Source organism: Hyperolius riggenbachi, chromosome 7 (assembly GCF_040937935.1).
Source record: "Hyperolius riggenbachi isolate aHypRig1 chromosome 7, aHypRig1.pri, whole genome shotgun sequence".
Lineage (NCBI taxonomy): Eukaryota > Metazoa > Chordata > Amphibia > Anura > Hyperoliidae > Hyperolius > Hyperolius riggenbachi.
In genome coordinates this window covers 154,421,636-154,440,392 of record NC_090652.1, presented here as the reverse complement: position 1 = coordinate 154,440,392, position 18,757 = coordinate 154,421,636, and the positions used below count along the sequence as shown (strand labels likewise).

At 44.9% G+C, this 18,757-nt stretch overlaps 1 protein-coding gene across 1 annotated transcript in view; it reads left to right on the top strand.

Moving 5' to 3' along the window:
* The first annotated feature begins 2,481 nt into the window (after nucleotides 1-2,481).
* The window catches only part of BMERB1 (bMERB domain containing 1), a 260,126-nt gene continuing 243,850 nt past the window's right edge, over nucleotides 2,482-18,757 (top strand). Inside the window, exon 1 of the mRNA XM_068244775.1 lies at nucleotides 2,482-2,785. Within this exon, the coding sequence (XP_068100876.1) occupies nucleotides 2,668-2,785 (118 nt within the window). The 5' untranslated portion in view covers nucleotides 2,482-2,667. The remainder of the gene's footprint in view (nucleotides 2,786-18,757) is intronic.

Genomic DNA, 18,757 nt, shown 5'->3' with positions numbered 1-18,757 from the left:
AATCTAACCTACACTGGGGGGCACCTACTTAATCTAACCTACACTGGGGGGCACCTACTTAATCTAACCTACGCTGGGGGGCAGCTACCTAATCTAACCTATACTGGGGAGCAGCTACCTAATCTAACCTATACTGGGGGGCACCTACCTAATCTAACCTATACTGGGGGGCAGCTACCCATCTAACCTATACTGGGGGGAACCTACCTATCTAACCTATGCTGGGGGCAACTATTCTGGCTACCTATATTAGAGGCACCCACCTAGCTAACCTGTACTGGGGCACCTACCTAACTAACTTATACCGGGGGCGCCTGCCTATCTAACCTATACTGGGGGCAACTATACTGGCTACCTATACTGGAGGCACCTACCTGGCTAACCTATAGCAGGGGCAACTATACTGGCTCACCTATGCCTGGCTACCTATACTGGGATACCTATTCTTGGCTACCTATACTGGGGGGACCTATACTAAGTGCAACTAGACCTGGCTAACCTATACTGCGGGCACCCATACCTTGCTTGGGGGGGGGGCAATTTTTACACACTCGCCCTGGGTGCATTTTAGCCTAGAAACTGCACTGATTAGGCAGAGCAACTGCCATCCACTAAGTGCTTTTAAAAATAGAGAAAACCCTGAGAACCCACCCCATGAAAAGATGGACTAACCCAAAACCTGTCAGTAATGTCAGATTTCTACTACCTACTGTAAGTGACAGCAACATAGGAGAAAATAAATTTTTGGCTCATTTTACTCTGGAAGAAATGTACTTCTTATTTGTCTATGTTTACATGTATTTTACATTTTAATATTTTCATGACAGAGGTCCTTTACTTTTTATTCTATTGAGCAGGCGCAAATGTACAGTCACACAGGCGCAGTACAGCCACGCTTGCACATGAAGGGGAGAGCGGCCTCGAAAACATCGGAAGTCTCCGGACTATCCAAAGGCTTCCCTCGTCTTAGGTAAGTATCCAACTTATTTTTTTTCCTCAGCTCGGGTTTGCTTTAAAGGCAGAGACAGTCTTCTTTTATAAACAATTATTTCAGCAGTTTTACATAAACCCTGTGCATTCTCTCTTTTCTACCTTTTCACATGTAAGCAGGTCACTTTGTGATCAAACTACAACACTAAACATCTGCATTCCTCTAACAAACCCCTGCTTGACTAATGTCAAATATTCAATGACAATAAAAACAGTAGATGCAATCATTTTTATTTTTTATCTTTTACACATTCTTCTTAATTATTCCTAAACCTCATATTGTTTCATGTATTTCACTCACAGTCTCCACAATAACCTCTCTATACAGGTTTTTTTTTTAACTCCAAACTGCCTAGACACTAATAGTCTTTAATTCTCTCCCTTCAGGTCCCTTAGTAAACATTTCACCAAGCATACATCTCTATACAGCCTATTGTACTTCCCATATTCACAATTCTCTCAAAAGCTAGATTGTATACTGTGGTGAGCTGAGTCCTGTACTCCTTCCTCCTCCTCAGTTTTTAAAGGGAACTCGAGGTGAGAGGGTCTATATGGAGGCTGTTGAAACCCTGGAACAAGCATATGGCTAATCAGCAGAAGCAGAAGGATTACTAATGTAGGTGGGAATAAAGCAACCATCCCCCAAAATCTGACCTACTCTGACAAAAAAGTTATTCTTAAAGGGAACCTGAGGTGAGAGGGATATGGAGGCTGCCATATATAATATATTATAATATAATTTCCTTGTAAACAATGCCAGTTGCCTGGCAGCCCTGCTGATCTTCTGGCATAGAGTCCAGAGTCAAAACCCTGGAACAAGCATATGGCTAATCCAGTAAAACCTGAGTCAGCTGAGTCAGAGTAGCTGATCTGCATGTGCTTGTTCAGGGTCTATGGCTAAAAGTATTAGAGACACAGGATCAGCAGGATAGCCAGGCTACTGGTATTGCTTAAAATGAAATAAGTATGGTAGCCTCCATATCCCTCTCACCTCGGGTTCCCTTTAAGATGATGATATAGTGTATAATAATGTTTAGAGCATATGTTTATCTGCATACTACAGAGAGCATCATAATATAATGCACTTGTTACAAAATTATTATGCTCCTTGTTAAAAGTTATTCAATGTGTTTAAATAACTTAAACCTACCAGAGAGCAATTAGTAAATTTCATGTTTCAGCCTAAAAACACACATCCATTCATGTATTCACATAAAGCACATATGCTAATGAAAGTAGAAAACCCTGCAGCACTAGAAAATAATGTAATCTTTACTTCTGGAGAGGATTCCCCAGCCTGGCACCTTCCCACTGTTGTGAAATGATTACTCAGCAATGGGCATCATTTGGAACACTTCAGTAGGTAATAGGTTAACCTCGTGTCCCCTTCTGCGGTACCCAGTGCGGAGAGAGAGCTCATCTGCGCATGTGTGCAGCATCCTTTCTGCCTCTCAAAGCCTCGTAGGGATACAGTGACGTTGCAACCCATCCCTTCAGCCTCCCCCCTTAAAGCTGAGCTCTGGAGCCAAGAGGGAGACATGAGGATGGAGTGAGTGGGAGCAGGCACAGTCCTCCTCTTCACCCACCCACCCATCACCTCTCAGCCTACCCAGTGTCTACATAAGTGAGGAATCTATACCAGGGAGCACTCTGTAGAAGCCAGAGCCCCACGCAGCAATGCAGACATCCATGGAGTTAAAGAAATCCATCTCTGCCACCTTGGAGACAGATAAACCAATGAAGAGCTATGGAGCAGTGGAGGAGACTGACTGGAAGGCAGGGGGGCTGGGAAGAAGTAAGTACTGCTTTTTATGTGCACAGGACTAAGTGAAATACATAACAACAGTCTGCTTGCCCATTCGGTGTATTTTGGTATTAATCCCTGCAGTGAATTGCTGAATGAATCCCATCTAGTATGCACAAGGCATTCACGCTGTACCTGCACATGTGATATTTGTGCATACACACTGATACTCTCCTTTGCCATTTGTGTTCACCTAGCCTTCTGGGAAACTAATTCAGTATGCTCAATATGCGTAATGTTATGAGAGGGCTATAAACTGTGCACTGAAGTATTTTATTTACTTCATTTGAAATTACAGCGAAAAAATCATGGCACTTGTAAACATCATTAGTTTACAATATTGGCATTAGGGGATTAGTGTGCTAGAAATGTAGGATAGGCAGATAGCTTGCTGTCAGCTATTTAAATATACAAGTGGCAGTAGATGTTGTTATTTTTATGTAGCTTCTCAGGTACTTATTGTAGCTAAAACTTTACTATAATAACTGCCACATGTTTTATTCAGTTGTTGAATGTTAAAGGACCACTCCAGCGAAAAATATAAGCAGCTAAATTATGACAGAACCGACAGGTTTAGAACGAGTTCATCTCCTCATGGGGGGTTCTCAGGGTTTTCTTTGTATTCAAAAGCATTTCCTGAATTGTAGTTGCTAAGTCTAACTGACTAAATACAGTGCAAGTGAGTAAGGAGGCTGGCTGGTATCTTACTATTTTGGCAGTTAAATGCTTTTGAAAATAAAGAAACCCCATCAGAATCCCCCATGAGGAGATGTCAAAAACCTGTTGTTTCAGACAGATTTTAACTTGCTTTTTTTGCTTGAGTGGTCCTTTAAGTAAGTCAATTCTTTATAAGGTAGTTTAAAATGCTGTTTCAAAGCTCCCAGTTTGTTTTATTTTTAAACCTTATAGGTTATTTTCAGTCATAAATGCTCTACTTTTTTACTATTCATTTTAAAACTTTTCTTTACTGCAAAATGTAATATTATAAAATATTAAATGTAAACTTAGTTTTTGGGGCTGCATTTCTCCTTCTTGCAATATAATTTAGTACTACGTATAGTGGACCAGTTTGTGGAAAATGACAATGTAAGCAGTGCAGAAAGTCTTTGACTGGCATGGTCCACAGGATATTGTGGCCACACATATGTACCTGTCTGCCTCTCGCTGTAACTAGCACATATGAGAGGGGTTGCTTTCTCTGCCCCATCCCCCATCCTCCTCCCCCCTTCTATCCCATGCAATTCCATTGCCCCCTCCCCCCCCCCCCCTTTTGCAGCATCACTGCAATCCATACTGCCAAATGACAATTAAAGCTCTTCTCCAGGCAGAAAACTAAATATGCCACTAAAATGCTGTTTTTGAGAAATATCTTCTTTGAGGACGATTTGAAACTTTCTCCAGTAAAATACATGATTAACCTCAGCACCATAGAACTTCCAGCAGAGACAGCTTTGCCACACCCTCTTCTTTCAGCCAGCTGATTGGACAGTGCAGGTCAGCCGCTAGGCGTTTAGCTCAAATATACCTCTTCCCTGCTGTAAAGGGATTTATCTGACTGCCACCTTGAGTTGGGAAGCATTTTTCCCCTTTTAAGGCTAATTGGCCCAGGCATTGTAAGGTTTTTCACCTTCCCCTGGATCAACTGGGATATTTGTTGTTTTTTTTTTCTCTGGTTGAACTTGATTGACGGATGTCTGTTTTTTTCGATCAAACTAAATATGTAACTATGTAAACAAGGTCACAGTGGTTGACTGGCAGCACAGTGCAATTCAGTAGAACCTCATTGGCGAAAACGCATCCATCCCCCTTCCAGTCTGTGAGGGCAGCTGTGAAAGAATTACCGTACATGAATGGATAACATTTATAATTACTGTATATTAAGAACAATTATTTATTGAGCACATCATTGGAGTATGTAAAAATTGTATAAAAGTGTGATGTGAGAGGTCCACTGCATCTTCTAGTCCAGTACAGTGAGAATGAGACAGGACTCCAATGCTCAGGAAATCCCTCAGGATGATCACATGGGATAGTATCTTTGTGTTTTAGAAGTGGAAGAGTTCCAGGGTATCTCCGGACATCAGTGATTTATAAAAGGATAAGCACGGGAAATCAGACGAGGATATCCCATCATCCTATTACTAGCAACATTAGTCTTCAGTCGTCTACTTATGTAATTGTATATGCTTTAGACATGGTGCAATTATAGTATGACTGCTCTGAAAACATTCCCATTGTGTAATGCTATTTACCGGTATACGTCAGGCTTATTCATTGAAAGAATGAAGTCATTACCATGTAAAATGTTTATTCGTAACATTTGTCTGCAAGAAGAAGCTCGCTAAAATTATTATTAGCAATGTTTGAAATGAGTTTCTCCTTTGTGTTATAGGTCTGATTTTAAGTAGCACCTATTGTTGTTAATAGTTTAATCCATACGTTGCATAACAATGTGAATACAGATCACATTTCAGAACAAGTAAATTTACCTTGCCTAGACATAAGCACATTTACTATTCACAGAAGCCAAAGCTGCATAATGACTGTACTAGTACTATGACCTCCCTTTTCTTCTCTGCCTCAGACTCAGTCTTACTGTTATTTTTGTTATTTTTTTTTCCTTGTATGTCTTTTATGTTTCCTCTTTTTCAATTACCTATTATGCTTTTTGTAACAAGTAAATGTTGTACAGTATATGTTAAATGGTGAAATTGTATACTGCTATTAACCTTGTGTGGGAGGATGATGAAAGGTATCACTACTGAAGAGTTAATGCATTCTTCTTACATATTTGATCAGGCTATTTTGAGGAAATTCTTTGATTCTGGCATGTGTGGAGTGGTGACTCACTCAGACAAGGAATCATAAAACAGTATCTCTAATGAGGCTCCTTGAAACAAATATTTTGTATTCTAAGCTTAAACAGAACTTATTTAGAGTGTGCTGAAAAAATAAATACCAGCGGGTGAAAGGAAGCATCCGGTCACAAGAGGTCTGCAGACACTGGGCATCTATACCTTTTCGTCCCCAAACAGATAGCGGTACACACTGTAGAGTCTTGCTTGTGTTGAACAACGCAACATGTTTTACTTAAAGGGACCCTGAACAGTACCTAAAATCAAAAATTTCACTTACCTGGGGCTTCCTCCAGCCCACCGTAGGCTGCAAGGTCCCCCAGTGTCCTCCTGGCTCCTCTCCGTGTCCCGATGGTGGCTTTTTTACCGGCGACACCCAGGCTGGGTGTCGGGCCGACTTTTCTTGGATCTGGACGCTCCACGTCATCACGCCAGTTGCTACGCGTCATCAGGCGTGACAGTCCTGCACAGTCCTGCACATGGAAACATAGAGTTAGAAAACCCCGCATGCACAGGACTGTCTCGCCGGTCGCCGTGACGATGCGTAGCAGTCGGTGTGATGATGCAGAGCGTCCAGATCCAGGAACAGTTGTCCCGACACCAGGCCCAGGTGTCGCCGGTAACAGAGCCACCAGCGGGACACAGAGAGGAGCCAGGAGGACGCCGGGGGACTTCGCAGCCTACGGAGGGATGGAGTAAGGCCCAGGTAAGTGAAATTTTTGTTTTTAGGTACTGTTCAAGGTCCCTTTAAGATATTTAAATACAGGATACGCTGTACGTAGTTTTATGAAAGGGGGTCCTACAGTAAATGGCAGTACAGGCTTCAGGCTGGAGTCACAGTAGTCAGTTGCATAACACGCGTTATAATAAGTGTGAACTGCAATGGAGACTGGACATTAAGGCAGGGAACACACTTGACAGTTTTCGTACACGTTTTCTGCACAGAAAAACTGAGAACTCATGTTAATCAATGTGCTAGTGCACACTTACTGTGTTGTTCGCGCGCAGAAAAAAACTGACATTCTGCATCCTGATTCTGCACATTTTGGCAGTTTTCTCTATCAATTACATCAGCTGCTGTGAAAAAACGTGCGCGTTTTCCTGCATGGAAACACACTTGGTGTGCAGAAAAAGTATGCAGAAAAACGCGCGCGGAAAACTGAAAGTCAAGTGTGTTCCCTGCCTAAAGACATTAAAGTGGACCTGAACTCTTGCACAAGACAGAAGGAAAACATAGAGAAATGCACCCTCTGTGAATTTCAAGAGTGTAGTCTGTCTAATTACCACTCATCTGTGCCTAATCACAAGTTGTAATTTGATCTCTCACCTGTCAGCTGACTGCCATGGCAGATAAGCTAATTGGTAAACACAGGATGTTAACAATATGTCTGCTTTCATGAAAGCAGAAAGTAGAAACACTGCATATTTATTGCAGGATTTGTATCAACTGTAACAAAGAAATGTTTTTCTTTAAAGGTTATTATGCTGTTGCATACCTTGTAGAACAGAGAGGAAGTTCTGGGTTAAGGTCCGCTTTAATGCAAAGCCTGCATGCAGTGCATTTTAATAACATCATCAGTTACAACACTGTAGGGTGAACAGCCCCGTAGAATTGCATGGACAGTGAGTTGACATGCAGAATTATTCTACAACGCAACTGACTGTGAACAGGGCATCAAATCCTTAGCTGTTAGCTAAGTTGGTGTATTCCAAAGTGGCCAGAATTGCACAGTTTAGAACAAGTGCCAAAGGAAAAGTATCTACATTAGACAACAGGGTTGCCCAATTCCTTATTCTCTTCCAGAACTTGGAAAAATGGCTAAATGGCTTTGTTGGGTACCAGAAAAGTATTATTAGAAAATAAGGATCCTCAACATCCCATTGCATTTGTAAACAGGTAACTGAAAAAAAGCCTATGGGTTGGATTTCAACTGGGGAACAGGTAGCACTAGCAACAGATTGTCACTGACAATTACACAAAATTAAAACAATAATTTTAAATTAAATCATATGACATATTAAACATAGGCAAAGAAGAGCAGCAAATTGATGCCACCATCAACATTATAAAAACAGAACATACTTTATAAATATGTATACATCAGATTCTCAGTAACTACAATTAGAGTTGGGCCGAACGGTTCGCCTGCGAACGGTTCCATGCGAACTTCCGTGGTTCGCGTTCGCTTCCCGCAGGCGAACCTTTGCGGAAGTTCGGTTCGCCCCATAATGCACATGGAGGGTCAACTTTGACCCTCTACATCACAGTCAGCAGGCCCAGTGTAGCCAATTAGGCTACACTAGCCCCTGGAGCCCCACCCCCCCTTATATAAGGCTGGCAGCGGCGGCCATTACGGTCACTCGTGTGCTGCCTGCGTTAGTGAGAGTAGGGCGAGCTGCTGCAGACTGTCTCTCAGGGAAAGATTAGTTAGGCTTAACTTGTTCCTGTCTGGCTGCATACCTGTTCTGTGAACCCACCACTGCATACCTGTTCTGTGAACCCACCACTGCATACCTGTGCTGTGAACCCACCACTGCATACCTGTGCTGTGAACCCACCACTGCATACCTGTGCTGTGAACCCACCACTGCATACCTGTGCTGTGAACCCACCACTGCATACCTGTTCAGTGAACCTGCCACTGCATACCTGTTCTGTTCAGTGGACCCGCCACTGTATACCTGTTCATTGAACCCACCACTGCATACCTGTGCTGTGAACCCACCACTGCATACCTGTTCTGTGAACCCACCACTGCATACCTGTTCAGTGAACCCGCCACTGCATACCTGTTCTGTTCAGTGGACCCGCCACTGTATACCTGTTCAGTGAACCCGCCACTGCATACCTGTTCTGTTCAGTGGACCCGCCACTGTATACCTGTTCAGTGAACCCGCCACTGCATACCTGTTGTGTTCAGTGAACCTGTCACTGCATACCTGTTCAGTGAACCCGCCACTGTATACCTGTTCTGTTTAGTGAACCCGCCACTGTATACCTGTTCTGTTTAGTGAACCCGCCACTGCATACCTGTTCTGTTCAGTGGACCCGCCACTGTATACCTGTTTAGTGAACCCGCCACTGCATGTGCGTGTACATGACTGCCTAATTTTTCTGGCTGCACTGCGGGCAGCTGCAACAACAAAAGAAAAGGCATGTACATGCGCCCATTCCCCTTTGTGATCATTACCTTGCCGTGGTGAAGGGGCTTGCGTATCACAATGAAGCAATGACCGGCGCCTAGATGAGTGTCTCGGGGGGCACACCCACGATAATAAGGTCGTTGCCTCATTGTGGTCAGACCAAATTTGATCAGCTGGACAGTCACTGTTCTGTCATTCAGCTACATCAGCCAGGCGACCATATGGGCTGTAAAGCCACCAAAACCGGCACTCTCGCCATGGTGCGCACCAGTCCAGCACGGCCGTCACTACACAAACAGCTGTTTGCGGTGCGTTACACGGTGAGTTTGGTGTGTCAGTGTGAAGCAGTACCTTAATTACACTACCTGATTGATGTATACACATGCAAGATGTTTGAAAGCACTTTAGGCCTGTCATTTAGCATTCAATGTGATTTCTGCCCTTAAAACGCTGCTTTGCGTCAAATCCAGATTTTTCCCGGGGACTTTTGGCATGTATCCCACTCCCCCATGCCCCCCTCCAGGTGTTAGACCCCTTGAAACATCTTTTCCATCACTTTTGTGGCCAGCATAATTTTTTTTTTTTTTCAAAGTTCGCATCCCCATTGAAGTCTATTGCGGTTCGCGAACTTTAACGCGAACCGAACCTTCCGCGGAAGTTCGCGAACCAGGTTCGCGAACCTAAAATCGGAGGTTCGGCCCAACTCTAACTACAATACAGTTTGAAGTATGTGTGGCATCCCACAGAGTATGGGCCACATCCTTCCTATTAAACTCGCCAGCGATAAGTGCTGGCGAATTCTTAATTAGGCAATGGGAGTATCACCTAATCCACTTATATTTAACATCCCCCTGGGTGGCAAAGAACTCGCTTGGGCAATATAATTGCCCAACGAGTTCTTTACACCCTATCAAATTGTCCTTTTTATGCTGCCAGGAAGCAATGCTTCCAATCAGACCTGCAAAAAGCAATGAAAATGGTCCAGACAGTGGGCAAATGGGGAGCCCCGGCGAGAGGCGGTGGATGTCCGGTAGCTGAAGGTAAATTACTCGTGGATGCCTGGCTCAGCTGCAGGGGGGGCTTCAGCAATGTGCGGATGGCCCGACGGGGAGCTCTGGGGGTCTCCTTATTAAAGCGAGCCCCCAGGTGCAGCGGCAGAAGACGGCGGCGTGTGCATCTCTGGGGAGCGAGGCAGCAGCACCACAGAGCAAAACCTCACTCCCAATGCCCGGGACATAGGCGCATTACTCATGCTTTCACCTAACGATTAGCCATCGCACAAAGGAAACCGGCAAAATGATTTGTTGGTAATCCTTGTGCGATGGCAAAGTGATAAGGCATCAGCATTGCAGTACTTTGAGTCGTCGTGCGTCTTAAGATAAGAACCGCCGTGAAGGTCAGTGCCGCCGTGTGTCACTAAACGTCGTAATTGCACACCTATACCCACGTTGCGAGATCGTGGAAACGATCGCTCGTCGCAAAAAAAAAATCGGGCATTGGAAAAATTGTCTGACAAATTGCATAGTGGGTACTGGTCTTTAGTGTCTGCAGAGGATTTTGAAACACTGTCAGATAAGCAAGTCAAAGTTCAACTTGCTTTATCAGCTTGATTTGGCACAGACGTGTCTCTAGACTATTGCTTTGGATGGGGAGGAGGGACGATAGCAAAATGCACAAGAGAGTGAGTTACAGCAGGCGGGGTAAGGAGAAGAACAATGCGCATGACCAAGACGATCTGGCACTCCGAATCTTTTGGCAACCCATTGGGGCAGCTGCAAATGATACATTCTAGGTTTGGCTAGCATATGTACATATCTCATCTACATTGTGCTGACACATAGATTATGACTATAGCACTGCAGCAGAAGGTGTGTGTGTGTGTGTGTGTGTGTGTGTGTGTGTGTGTGTGTGTGTGTGTGTGTGTGTGTGTGTGTGTGTGTTACATGCCTTTGACTGTTTAGTTTAAAGTGGGATGAAATTCCATATAAACTGAACAAATAAAAGAAAAAAAATACGAGATTACTTTATTAGCTTACCTATCCTGTTTTTTTGTGTGTTCACTGTCAGATTTGGAAGACGTGATATAAACAAAAAGAAAATAATATTTCTGCTGGTTTCCATCTTTACTGTTTCTCTGTGATGCCAAATGCGATATCACTTTTGACCTTTTTTTTCAACCCAGCTCAGAGTTAATTTTCCCTCCTTACTGCCACAGCTTACTGGTCCTCCCATAGCAAACATCACCTAAACAGCAGGCTCACATCACTGAGAGTGGGGTGGGGGATTCAATTACCCTCTAGTCATAGTGTCCTTATCAAAACAAAAATAGGAATTTTTTTATTATTTGCATGCTGAGATAAGCTTGTTACTGTAGCTACATAAAACAAATCTTCCCATACATGGTTTACACTACGGTGGACATCTGCCTCCTTTCTTTTTTTCAAGGAGAGCGACCGCATCCAGGTCCTTAGTGACGTAACGATTGTGGAACTTTCCCCGTGATCAGCGCACAACGCGTGCGCTGACACGGCGGAAATCCTCCACAAGCGTATAATTTGCAGGAACCCAGCAAAAGGTGCTACGCACCCGTAGAGGGAAAATTCCTGTCGGCAGATGGCGCTGGGGAGTGCAGAGGAACCAATCCTCTGTACCTCTACAAGTGCCAGACAGGAATTGTACGAAGCGCAGAACGCAATCGCAAGAGAGGCGATTGCGAATGAGATTGAGCAAAGGGATAGGTTGTATGTGTGTGCGCCAATCTAGTCGCCACCCTGCGACCGCGCACACACAACAGCAGATACGAAATAGGAACGCGATCGCGAGAGGTGCGATCGCCAGACGTGACACAAGGCAGAACAGAACAGAATACGAGGTTAGCAAAGGCACAGCAAATAATACAATGAGGAGATACGGAAAATAATAAACGCTAGCTAACCGCGAACACCGCACTCATTCGCAACAGTGCACGCGGTTTATGCGCGGTCTCCACGTGATAAGCACAACAGAGACAAGCACGCCTAACTAACCATTGACAGACAAACATGAAACAGAGGACGCGACGCTTGCTTAACGGGTACCTCACCAAGCCTTCAGCAAGCGGTCGCAACAGACAAGACAGACACACGAAAACAGAAACTAGGCAGAGAGGATCCACCGCTCTTCCGCCAGAGCAAGTGTGATCCGAGCAGGAACACAGATCAGAAGGATCCACAGCCGCTACCGCTAGAGGCCAGTGCGATCCAAACAAGACAGAACGATTCGATATCAACCGCCGCTGGTGACAGCGCAATCGCGACAGACAAGACAGAACAGAAGGATCCCCGGCGCTAGCAAAAAGTAGCTAGCGCGATCCCAGGAGACAGAACAGAAGGATCCCCGGCGCTAGCAAAAAGTAGCTAGCGCGATCCCAGGAGACAGAACAGAAGGATCCCCGGCGCTAGCAAAAAGTAGCTAGCGCGATCCCAGGAGACAGAACAGAAGAGATAGCTGATAGCAACCGCTGCACCAGCTATACTCCAAGAACAGAGATCAGAACCATTTCCTGTCCACTACCATAGGGACAGGACAATGGCAAACAAGCAAGACAAGACAGAACAGGCAATACAGATAATACAACCTGACTGAGCTAGAAGGGGAGCCTAAAGCAACCCCCAGGAATTAACTATACTAGATAGCAATGGCTGACACTCCAGCAGTGTCCATCAAGAACAGACCACGGAAGGGAAATGACCAGCCAAGCATTGTGGGAAAGACACAGTACTTATAGTACACGCCTCCAATGAATGTGGCCAGGCAATTTGCATGACAACGTATGCAAATTCCTCTGCAAGCAAAAGCTGCAAAACTGACAGAAGGACTCCTTTCCAGAGTCCTGCAGCATGCAGACCTGAATAATGATCAAAAGGCTGCCTGTCTGCGCAGGCAGCTGAGCGGATCGTTACACCTGAGTGGAGTCGGGTTAATTGTCTCCACCTGCTTCCTGTGGTCGGTTGCCCCTCTGCAACCCACTCTTGTGAGTAGATTCTTATCTTCTACATTGACAATTTTGACTAAACATATTACACTATTGGGCTCCCGTGTTTTTGTTTCCTGTGTCTTTTCCCCAGAAGGTGTCCTGACACCAATTATCCACTCAAGGGCGGATTTGTGGAAAGGCCCCCGAGGCCGGTTCCTAGGGCGCCTGATTGCAGAAGGGCGACTGTGGGTGTGCAGCCATCCACACCATTCCATTCCTGAAATTATTCTGAAAGTTGCTTGGTCGCAGCCACCCGCTTCGCTAAGCACACTAACCTGTGTGTACGGGCAGGCAGTGCAGCGGGCAGCTAAACAGGAGTAGGCAAATAGAGGAAGTGGAACAGAGGGGGAGCTGTTAGGACCAGCAGGCAGCGGCCGCACGCTCATTGCAGCTTAGCCTGCTGTAACAACGTGCCTCCAGCTTTGCCCTCCAGTACAAACATCTTTGTTGTCAGCCGAAGTTGCTTTTGAAGCCACCCGAGCGACTAGGCAATAAAGAAAGGGATTCCCGTCAGAGGTGGGTCTGCTGCCGATCATTAAGTTTCCCCTCTCTACAAGTCACTCACAGTGACAGTGTATAATCTGCAGCCTCGATGCCCTGTGCTACATATCTGTCCATCCGTTATGCTCTTCAGCACGAAGCAGCCTGTTGCTGGGATGTCTGATGGGGCCAGAGGTTAGAGGTCTCGTAGCTGCGGGGACCTGATGGGGATGAAGGCTAAGCTGCTGATAAGATAAAGTGTCTGACTGTTCCTCCTGCCTCTGTGTTCCAGTAACAAAAAAATGTGTAACCCCCACCCCACACACACACACACACGCTGTGTATATATATATATATATATATATATATATATATATATATATATATATATATATATATATATATATATATATATATATATATACACTCTCTCTCTCTCTCTGTCTGTGTCTCTCTCTTTCTGTCTGTCTGTGTCTCTCTCTTTCTGTCTGTCTGTCTCTCTCTCTTTCTGTCTGTCTGTCTGTGTCTCTCTCTGTCTGTCTCTCTGTCTCCCTCTCTCTCTCCCTCTCCCTCTCTCTCTCCCTCTCTCTCTCTGTCTCTCTCTGTCTCTCTCTCTCTCTCTCTCTCTGTCTCTGTCTCTCTCTCTCTGTGTCTCTCTCTCTCTCTGTGTCTCTCTCTCTCTCTGTGTTTCTGTCTCTCTCTCTCTCTCTGTCTGTCTCTGTCTCTCTCTCTGTCTGTCTGTCTCTCTCTTTCTCTGTGTCTCTCTCTCTGTGTCTCTCTCTCTCTGTGTCTGTCTCTCTCTGTGTCTGTCTCTCTCTCTGTCTCTCTCTCTGTCTCTCTCTCTCTCTGTCTCTCTGTCTCTCCTTTTTGATCCATCAGCACTTCGTTTGTGTTAAGAAAAAAAACCAAACCTCATTCACTTGCAAAAATCGCAATTGTGATTTTTCTGCAAATCAATACCAGCTTTAAAAATCAACAACAACAAAAAAACACTGCCAAATCAAAAAGCCCTTCACAATGTGTCTCAGGCCTAAAGCAATCCCGCAGCAAATAAAAATACATTTTCATATAGATGCCTCATTGGTGGCGGCCGGGACACCTCTCCATAGTCCTGAGATTTTCCACATCTTCTTACACACCACCATAACAGCAGTCAGTCCGTCTTTGGGTGAATTGGTTTCCTCAGTGTGCAAGTGTGGCCATGCCCAAGCATGTCTATGGTGGACAAAGCGATTAAGGTCGGTGCATCATGTCCAGTAGTATGAAGGTGTCCATGCATGGCCTCTTTTCTCTGCGCACAAGTGCCTTCGTTCTACTGGGTATGCAGGAACCTTACTTGTGCATGCCCATTATGGACACACTCAACCATGTCCATGGCAGCACTCACACACTGAAAAAACGAATGGACCCAGCACTGGCATGGTGGGGTGCAAGAAGCCTTGGGAAGCCTCAAGACCATCCAGAGGCTTCACACTAGTGAGGTGCCTACATATTTATTTCTATTCTCTTCAGGATTGCTTGACACACAATAAATACATATATATTAGTGATGATTTTCACAGAAGCACTGGAGTAAGTGGCACCCTTTAGTATTTGCTATGCTATTTGCTATGCAGCCTGTACAGCAACACAGCACATTTTAGTCTCCACTCTGCGTAATGCGCATGTGCCAGTTATTGCATGTGTGTGAGGGAAACAGCTGAATGCAGTGGATCTTAGAAGTTCCCTCTGGAGTACATAGAGGGCTATGTTGCTGAACAGCTTATAGTAAAAGGTACTGCTTCCTCTACTGCTCCCATTGGAGGGATGGAAGTCATTGGAATGATCCAACGTTATCCATGCAGCGTCCATGGGGCATTACATTAAATTCAGAAAATTGCTGGTTTTATTGTGGGAGAATGTTTGTGTTTGGTGTGGGTAGTTGGTGAGGATGTTATTATTTTGTGTGTGTGTGTGTGGGGGGGGGGGGGGTATGGTGACATCGGGCCTAGGGTGGTAAAAACTACAGATCCGGCCCTGTATCCACTGCCGCACAAAGTAAGTTGCAGGACATGCTGGGTTTTCTTTTTTTCTTCTTTACTTTCTCCTCAGATTTAACTAATGCAGCCTGATTGGTTGAAGCCTCTTTCCCTCCTGTTTTCCCCTCCCACACCTCTGTTCCTCTCTGATTGACCAATATTTCCCAATGCACTTTCTATTGCAGAGCTGGGTCAGGATTGGCTTCAAGATAGACACAGACAAAATGGAAAATCCTAAGAAGGATTTTCTCTTTTTTTTAGTATAGTAAAATCACTCAAATCAAAATGTGGACAGTGCAATACATGTGTTATGTAAGAAGAGCAAGTATTTATCTACATATACTGTATATGTGTTTTTTTTTCCTGAAATAGTAAGGCTGACAGTTCCACTTTAAGGGTCAGTAATGGCTGGGGAAAGCATGGCTGTTTTAGGAGAGAGATGTCTACCTATTCACCGTACTGGGTAAACAAAACATTTCTGGTGGATTTTTGAACTTCAAAAATAGTTGTGAGTGAGAAAGGAAAAATACCTCTTTGGGGGCGATCACCACACCTCTGCTTTTTTGAAGTTAGCAGGAGAAGAGTGTAGCGGAGCAAGGCAAGTGGCTGGAAGACTTCTGCTGGCGTCTGTGCAGTCTGCTGCATGTAGTCAACTGAAAGTATTGTGTGATATGTAATTTCAGAAGAACAATCAATAATGCAATATATTCTTGTTACTGATAAAGGGAAAGCTCATTATTTTGCTGAATTATAGAGAGAAAGCATGGTTCTTTTGCTGATTGTAATGTAGTCTCCAGGGCTCCTTATTCATTCCAGATCTGCCTTGAGATAAGGGCCAGATGGTGGTCTCTCCGCTATCCACTCATTCCAGCAGAGATAATCAGAAGTGAGACAAGGGATGGACAGAAGGGAGACATGTATACATTTCTGGAATGCATCATCTACATTAAATTCATGAAGTGATTTACTTGCCATGATTTACTTAAAGGGGAACTGAAGTAAGAGGTATACGGAGGCTGCCATATTTATTTCCTTTTAATCAATACCAGTTGCCTGGCAGCCCTGCTGGTCTATTTCTCTGCAGTAGTATCTGAATAACACCAGAAACAAGCATGCAACTAGTCTTGTCAGCTCTGACTTTAAAGTCTAAAACACCTGATCTGCTGCATGCTTGTTCAGGGGCTATGGCTAATAGTATTAGAGGAAGAGGATCAGCAGGGCTGCCAGGAAACTGGTATTGCTTAAAAGGAAATAAACATGGCAGCCTCCATATATCTCTCTCTTCAGTTCCCCTTTAAGGCTCATACACACCTACCAACTATCTGTACAACTATCTGCCAAACATGTCTGTTAAGCCCCATTCACACGCTCAACAGCGGTCTTTATGCAGCACAATTGGTGCACCTCCATTGCGTAAAAATGTATGTGTTACTGTCCGAGATAGCTTCCTGCACCAGCGGCAATGCATGCAAATGTACGCGTGGCGGCCCACCGACTCCAAGTCAGCAAAAAATAAACTAGCTGGCGGTGGGGGACCAGAGCAGCAGTGAGTGACTACGAGGGCACAGGCTGCATGGGGCTGGTAGAACCCTTAGGTAGTGAAACTCTTTTTGTTTTCGGTTTAGGTTTCCTTTAAGGCAGCCATTACTATTATTATTTTTTATTTATATAGCACCAACATATTCCGCAGCATTTTACAAAGCACAATAAGATGACAAGGGGAACATAGGTACAGCCAAAAAATGTACAGCAGAGTCTCAAGCAGCACAAATATTGAAACAAAAACAGTAAATATTAGGAGGATTAATCTAGCCATAAATCTAGATTTTGATTCAATCATCAAAGCAATCTACTTTATTGGGCAATCAACTTCAGCCTGGTTAATCGAAAGTAGATTGACAAGTGGCCCACTCACTACAAGCCATTAGAAACCAGGACAAACTACAGAAAAAAAGCTGCTTGGATCTCATACAGATTGGCCACCTAGATTGCCTGATACAATCATTTGTGATCATTTTGGGTACCTTTGCCAAGTGTGAGCCTTTGGTTCTCGACCCCGCTGGGAACTGTGATTGCACATGCTTGAAAATCATTACCAATCACTGTTGTTTGCATGCACTGAAGCAGGAGCTGGCAGCTCAGTCCTGTGTGTGCAATCATAAAGCAATCATTCTGAAACTGCCACTTGAAGTTAGGTAGTTTGGGCAACAACAAAAGTTTACAGTGTGTATCAGCCTTAACTCTCATGGCTTTCAGTATGTCGATGAGAGAGATGTGCAGAGATGTGCAGAAGGATTGGGATGAGGCATTGGAGGAGACCATGGGACCAAGCTCCCAAGAAGTGGTGGGTTCTGTGGTGACAGAAATGGCCCCTGTGTTTTTTCATCCAGTAATCCATCACAACTGTGAGCTTGTGTCACCACCACCAATCAACATCACCAGTCAACTACAGAGGTGTTTGGTGGCCAGGCGGAGGGTCCAGAAGAGTCACTTATGGTTAACAGAGATTAGGTTGAACTGGATGATGTTTTGGATGACGAGGTGGCTGATTCAACATGGTCGCCATCTGGTGGGTTAGGCACTAGCAGGCGTGAGCAGCATGGAGAAACAGAGCAGACGGTTGGCCAGCAGCCTACAAGTGCTATCCCGTCTGTCAGTACCCACCAGTCCAATGCTGGGCATCAACATGCTAGAACAGGCCGCAGCACTGCTCCACGTGCAAGCATGTCCCCATCATGGAATTATTTTACTGTTCCGGAAGAGGATGAATCCAGGGCAGTCTGTTCTGTGTGCCGTAAATCGGTGAGCAGAGGCAAATCGGGCAGCGGGTTCGGCACTTCAGGGCTGATAAGCCATCTGCGTGTCCACCACAGACGGGAGTTCGAATATGTAAATAATTACAATAAGATGGGTGGAGGAAAAGCAGCAGCAACAGGCCCCTCCTCTTCTTTTTCTAGTCATCCTGTCCCTATCCAACATGCTCAGTCCCATTCTACTTCAAATCCCTCTGCATGGCAGGCTGGAAGAGACCTCGGCAAGCACCTTGTTGGTTTCCTCTGAATCACCAGTGTTCCAGCGTCAGGCCTCTGTGCCAGAAATGTTGCAGAGGAAGCGGATGCTCCCTGCAACTGATCCGTTTGTTGTAAAAAATAATGTGCTCCTGGCAAGGCTGTTGGGCCAACAGCTGCTGCCCTACCAGTTTGTGGACTGTGCCCCCTTCCGTAGACTGATGAACACTGTTGCTCCACAATGGCGGATCTCCAGCCACCATTATTTTGCCAGGAAAGCTATCCCTGCCCTTCACCAGCACATTGTGGAGTGTGTCTGCTGGTGAATGGATCACGCTGTCGGTGGCAAGGTGCACTTCACTATGGATGGCTGAAGCAGCAGGCATGGGCAGAGAAAGTATATAACTTTTACCGCCCATTGTGTCACCCTCCATGGTGCTGCT